The 6421-nt window shown below is 40.9% G+C and overlaps 1 protein-coding gene across 1 annotated transcript; it reads left to right on the top strand.

Annotated features, from left to right (window-relative positions):
* The first annotated feature begins 217 nt into the window (after nucleotides 1-217).
* On the top strand, nucleotides 218-833 carry LOC121444557 (60S ribosomal protein L19-like). Its single transcript, XM_041646389.1, has one exon. The coding sequence runs from the start codon at nucleotides 243-245 to the stop codon at nucleotides 831-833; it is 591 nt and encodes a 196-aa protein (XP_041502323.1). The 5' UTR covers nucleotides 218-242.
* Nucleotides 834-6421: the final 5588 nt, after the last annotated feature.

Raw genomic sequence — 6421 nt, 5'->3', positions numbered from 1 at the left:
CTCCTGTTTGTCTCCAGGACAGCTGACTCTCCAGGTGTATCTTTTCACCTGAAAAGATACTAATGGGTTGCAAAAGATTTAATGTTCTCTGAGATAAAGATACAGCTGACACCCAGCAGTCATAATGATAAAGGAATTAATGTTTCTGTCTACAGGAACTACAAAAACGCAAGAGACTGAGGCTGATTTTACTTTAAAAACTGGTAAGTAGGCTCTTTCCTTTCGCTGCTGCGTCCGCAGCCATGAGTATGCTCAGGCTACAGAAGAGGCTTGCCTCCAGCGTCCTGCGCTGTGGTAAAAAGAAGGTCTGGTTGGACCCCAACGAGACCAATGAAATCGCCAATGCCAACTCCCGTCAGCAGATACGGAAGCTGATCAAAGATGGGCTGATCATCCGGAAGCCTGTGACTGTGCATTCCCCGGCTCGATGCCGGAAAAACACTTTGGCTCGACGGAAGGGCAGGCATATGGGCATAGGAAAGCGGAAGGGTACTGCCAATGCCCGAATGCCTGAGAAGGTGACCTGGATGAGAAGAATGCGGATCCTGCGCCGCCTCCTCAGGAGATACCGTGAATCCAAGAATATTGACCGCCATATGTATCACAGCCTTTACCTGAAGGTCAAAGGGAATGTCTTCAAAAACAAGCGGATTCTCATGGAGCACATCCACAAGCTGAAGGCAGACAAGGCCCGCAAGAAGCTCCTGGCTGACCAGGCTGAGGCTCGCAGGTCTAAGACCAAGGAAGCAAGAAAGCACCGGGAGGAGCGCCTCCAGGCCAAGAAGGAGGAGATTATCAAGACTCTGTCCAAGGAGGAAGAGACCAAGAAATAGAGCTTCCCTCGAGCATAGTGGGCTGCCTGTGGCCTCAGGTGGATCAGTCATTAAAATAAAACAAGCCTTAAAAAAAAAAAAAAACTGGTAAGTAGTGAGAGCTAACATTGCTGGAAGAAAAATTAAGCATGTTATCATTTATTTCCTTGTTAGAGGCAAAGGAGCAGAAACTTCAGGGAAAACTTTTTATCAGGACCTGCCGAATGACTTCCCTGCTGTTTCTATGAGCCAGAAAGCAGGGTGAAGCTGTTTTGGATATTTTATCCGTTCAAAGAAGCAGCCACTCTGTTGCCCACTAAGAACCTCCAGACTCCAGAGCTTTGCAGAAAGGATTAGCTGAAGAGAAAACACTATTATCTAGCCTTGCAGAGACTTCCTGCTTTGCTTCAAGTCTTGTGGTTTGTTTTTTCTGGCTCAGAAGTAAACACAAAAGGTATAAAGGCAGATAGCTAGAAGGTCAAGTGAATTATTAAAAGTAGGATAGCTCAACCTTCTCCATTAGTTTGTGCTATAGTTAGTTGATGAGATGTTAAATGGGAGCTCTGGCAGAGAGGAGTACCAGGAATATGGGAGGCAATGGGACGTGTTATGGAGGAAACTGCTCTGGTTGAGACAAAATTTCCTTGATAAGACAGAGTAAGGGAAGGGAAGAAGGAAGATGGGGAGGGCAGGTGCTGGAGATGACTGGCTGCTCTTCCAGAGGACCGGGGTTCAATTCCCAGTACCCACATGACAGATCACAGCTGTCTGTAACTCCTGTCCTGGGGATCTGACTTGCAGGCAAGCCACCAATGTATATAAAATATAAATAAATTATTATAAAAAAGGAAGACGGAAGGAGGAGGAGAAATACACAATGAACATGAACAAAGGGCTCTGAGAGAGAGAAATGTGTTGTGTATATATACAGGTAGACAAACTAAAAAGAAACCGTACTTAGAGAGTAATGGTGAGAGAAATGGAAAAATATTGAGAGCAATGTTGTCTTTGAAGGGACCTTGAAAACATTCTAAGCATCTTAAACCTTGCTTCTTTGTAATGGAAAATGGGTGAAGGATTTTGCATGGGAAAAGTTTGTTCAAATTGACTACTGGAAAGATCATTCTAATCTAATAATTGATGCCATCTATGATCAAAAGTGGATGCTCTGATGGTTTTTTCAACTCAACTAGACTGTGGTCAAACATGACTATGGGAATTGAAAAAAATTAGAGATATAACACTTGAAATAGTATAGTTTACAAATCCAGGTTGCTTTTTGTGTTTGCTAGTGCTTTGTCAACTTAATACAAGCCAGGGTCATCTGGAAAGAAGAAACCTTGGCTGAGAAAATGCCTCTATTCTGCAGACTGGCCTATAGGGAAGTCTGTGGGGGCATTCTCTTGATTGATGATGGATATAGAGCAGACCCACTGTGGGTGGTACCACCTCTGGGCAGGTGTTTTTGAATTATATAAGAAAGCAGGCTGAGCAAGTCACAGGGAACAAGACAATAAACAGTGTTTCTCCATGGTTTTTGTTTCAGTCCCTGGCCTGGTTGTGTTCTTGTCTTGGTTTCCTTCATGATAAACTGTAAGCTGGAAAATGAAATAAAACTTTTTTTTTCTACTGCTCCAAGCAAGTAAATAGTACAGTTTAGGTAAATAATCTTCCACAATATTAATGGATCACATTCAGTACATTAAAGAGTTTAGGAGCAAAGACTGATGTCTTTCAAACAGGGAATTTCAAGGTTGCAGCAGAAAGAAAAACTGTTTTCATTCTCAGCATACTGTCTTTCAGAAGCTGGAGTCAATGCCACAGTATCACCTATATTTTAGAGTGCTGGGTAGCCCTAGAGCTTCAGACTTGCCATTGTCCATGGACATGTAAACTATTTCCTTAAAAATTTCCACCAACCCCTGTGATTCCTTTCAGATACCCAAAGCTGCAGAAGCTCAAGCCCCTTATACAAAATAGTTCCCTATTTAGATATATACCACACACATTTTCCTATATTTTTTAAAATTGCCTCTAGATAATTACTTATAAGTGCTATATAAATAGTTGCTATAATGCTTAAAGAGCAAGAAAAAACCTAAACATATTCATTGCAGATTCAACTTCTCTGAACACTTTTAACCTAAGATTAGTTGAATACATAGTCTCATAATCCAGAGGTAAAGACTGCCTGCATGCAGACAATTTTCTTTCAAATAGAACAGGTAGAAATATGAGAGCGTGGAGTATGCAAACATATATGTGTGATATAGCAAAGCAAATGCCATACTTGTAAAATCTTAGTGCAAAGTAAATGCATATATATGTTGTAAAACAATTTTGAAGACTTTCATAATAAAAGTAAAAGGGAAGGTGAATACTGTGGAATAAAGAGGAATTATGAAAGCAAAAGTGAAAGCGGATAAGTCAAGGGTGTATTATTGCATTTAATTGGGTAAGACCTAATGATGTACAAACTCTGGCTGGATAGTTCGTCCGTTCGACATTGAAAGGAGTTCTGGGGGTCCTCAGTTGTCTTCAAGAATAAGAATGTGAGTGAATAACCCAAGATTAAAGAAGAACAAAGATGCCTTCAAGATTCTTACTTTAGCAGTTAGAATTGTGATGAGACCATTAATTAAGGCAAAGTAGAACGATCATAAGCTAGAAGAAAACTTGTATGAACAGGCTGAAGTGGAAGTGTCTTAGGAATCATCGAGTGAGGAGCATCAGGTTGGCAGTTATGTAAAGAACTCAGGTGGAAATGATTTCAGAGTTGGCTAATAAAGTAATTAAAGTTCTCAGAGTATAAAAAATGTCAAGAAAGAGTTTAATAAGGATAAAACCTTGCAACACTAATCCTTTTCGTGCATGGGCAGAACAGGGGAGTTATATAAGAAGACTTAGCAGCAAATTGGAGAGAATGGGAGAGAATAGCAATATGGAAGGAGAAGGGAGGGCATTTTTTTTAAAAAAAAATAGGTGATGGTGAAGGTTTTCACATGCAATTGAAATAGCAAACATGGTAGAAACAGAAAAAAAGGAGGGGGGATTTATACCCATAGCAACTTCCTTTGGGTATATAGTGAGAACATCTCCTCATATGACTGGGTGATGAGGTTCTGGTGTAATGAGTGGATTAATCCTACAATGGAATCAGTATCATGGCAGTATTAGGAGGTGGGCTGTACTGGAGAACGGAGTTGCTGGGAATTAGTTTCTAGAAACCATATCTTGCCCTTTCCTCTCCCTATAGTCATGTTGTCTGCTTTGTCTTCACTTAGAAGTGAATATGCTTCTCTACCACAGGTTCCTTCCACTGTGATGCTCTGTTGGAGCTCATGGGGAACATGTGACCATAGATGGACCCTCTAAAATGACCAGTCAAAATAAACCTTTCCTTCCTAAATTGTTCCTACCAGGAATGTGACTACAGCAATATAAAAGTAAACCTGTGTGTTTGAAAGGGTAAGAGTCTACGTGTAGACACAGGAGGCTCTGAGAAAGTAAGGAACTGGGAAAAATGAATCTAAAAAAAATGAATCTAAAAAAAAGAGATACATATTGGAACTGGGAAGAAATTATAGACAGAAAGAGATTAGTTCTTTATTGTACACATTTGATTACATATGTACAAATCATAAGGAGGCACAGTTTCAGAGGAGGAAAGTATAAGATTTCTGGGCACACTGGAGAACTTGAGATGTGATGTGCAGGCATGACAAAGCGCCCTGTGGCACAGGAGAAGTGGAAAGCAGTTACAGAGTCAAGTTTGTCATGTGAGTCCTAGAGCAGAGAAAGTGGTGGCTTTTGTCTGATGACGTGCTACTCATTTTGCTTGTTGCCCTGATGGGATACCTGACAGAGTAACTTGGGAAAGAAAAAAAACACTTTGGGGTACAGCCCACAAGAAAGAGGAGGTATGGTGAAAAGTGAGTCCAGCTTTGATGGCCAGAACATGAGGCAGATGGTCAGGTTGTATCTGCAGTCAGGGATGAGAGACAAGGAGCAGGGGAGGGGGAGAGATTGGTGATCAGTTCTCTTTCTTCCTTTTATTCAGTTCAGGAACCCAGCCCATGGGATTATGCTGTTTACAGTTGTGGTGGGTCACCCCACCTCAGACAAACCTCTCTGCAAATGCCCTCACAGACACGCTCAGATGTAAGTCTCCTCAGTGATTCCAAATCCCACCTACTTGCCAATCAACCATCACAAGTGGCTTTACTGTCTCTCGCCCACTGTAGAAGGCAAGGGCATTTCCTAAGAACAGAAGGGACATCAGAAAGTCAGGGTTTATGCTGAGTATGAAGAGTTGGAGACAGTGAGTACAGAAGGGAGACTGGGCCATTAAAAGACTAGCAGGATCTTTGAGCCATGATAAAAAGCTAATGAGATGGGCGACCACAAGTCCCATCACCATTTGCTCTTGAGTGGCTTTATTCCATTCGCGTGGGTGAGGTACAGAGACAGCAGATGGTGGAGTTCAATCTAGCTTGAGCTTTTTCACAGCAGGATACATGGTCTAGGAGTTGAGGGCCTTGGAAATGGTGGGATGGTCTAGAATTCTAAGCTTGAAAGGCATGGGTTTGATGACAGAAGGAGGCCATTAAATGGTGAGAGAATCAGAGCAGATGGTAAAGTGAGATGCTAAATAATTGTAAAAAGAGAAAATTGGAGCTAAAGAGAATGACTATGGTTAATTAACTATGTTATGCTTCATGTTTTTAGTGGTGAAATGGGGTTATGGACTGAAGGTTTTCCAAAATTCCTTCTAGTTCTAGACACTTCTATTTATTAGTGCCCAGAGGGAGGGATTAGGGCTGGAAAAAGACCCTGTTAGGTGCCAAGAGTGCACAGAGGTCATAGAGAACAACAATACACCACAAGGCCAGGATGATGTTCTGAGCTAACATTGCTCCTGGGTCATCACCAACACAGGGATGAAATGAATGACAGGACCCCAGCAAAAGCTACTGTAAGCCCTGAGTTGTTGGTTGGTACCCATTGCATCTGAGCAAGATAAGAAAATATAAGAATCTCACTTTCTCACATATTTTACATTTTACCTATGGCTTATCTTTTCAACTGTCATAGATTTAGTCACTTGGTAGGTTTTTTTCTACTATTGGTTAAATTTAAAACACTTTTCTTTTAGAATTGTACTTATGTGAAATATTAAGCTAAGGTTTTGACACTCTTAGACTTTCATTTTTTATTTCCGTGTTGACTTTGCTTAACATAAAGATATTAGAAAGAATACATACATACAAAAATAGTGAAAAGAGATACTAAGACCTAAGACATGAAAGTAAGCCAATGCATGGAAAAGGATAAAGTGGCTGGGAGAAGATGATCATTACACACACATACACACACACACACACACACACACACACACACACACCCCTTGCAATTTTAAGTATCAGAAAATACATTGTTATGGTTATCTTTATAAACTTGACACTATCTAGAGTCTCACAGAGGGATTTGTATCGATCCTGTTGATCTGTTAACACACCTGTGATTAATTGTTTTGATTGTTAATTGATGTAGGGAGACCCAGCCCATTGTGGGCAGCACCATTCCTTAGGCAGAAGATCCTGAATAGT

The sequence above is a fragment of the Microtus oregoni genome, unplaced genomic scaffold (assembly GCF_018167655.1).
Source record: "Microtus oregoni isolate MIOR12 unplaced genomic scaffold, Mior012 000132F_ref0000261, whole genome shotgun sequence".
In the NCBI taxonomy this organism is placed as follows: domain Eukaryota; kingdom Metazoa; phylum Chordata; class Mammalia; order Rodentia; family Cricetidae; genus Microtus; species Microtus oregoni.
This window is presented reverse-complemented; position numbering and strand designations above follow the sequence as displayed.

Bases quoted from the DNA above. Each gene is read 5' to 3' on its own strand.
- LOC121444557 (XM_041646389.1), top strand. From the start codon at position 243: ATGAGTATGCTCAGGCTACAGAAGAGGCTTGCCTCCAGCGTCCTGCGC.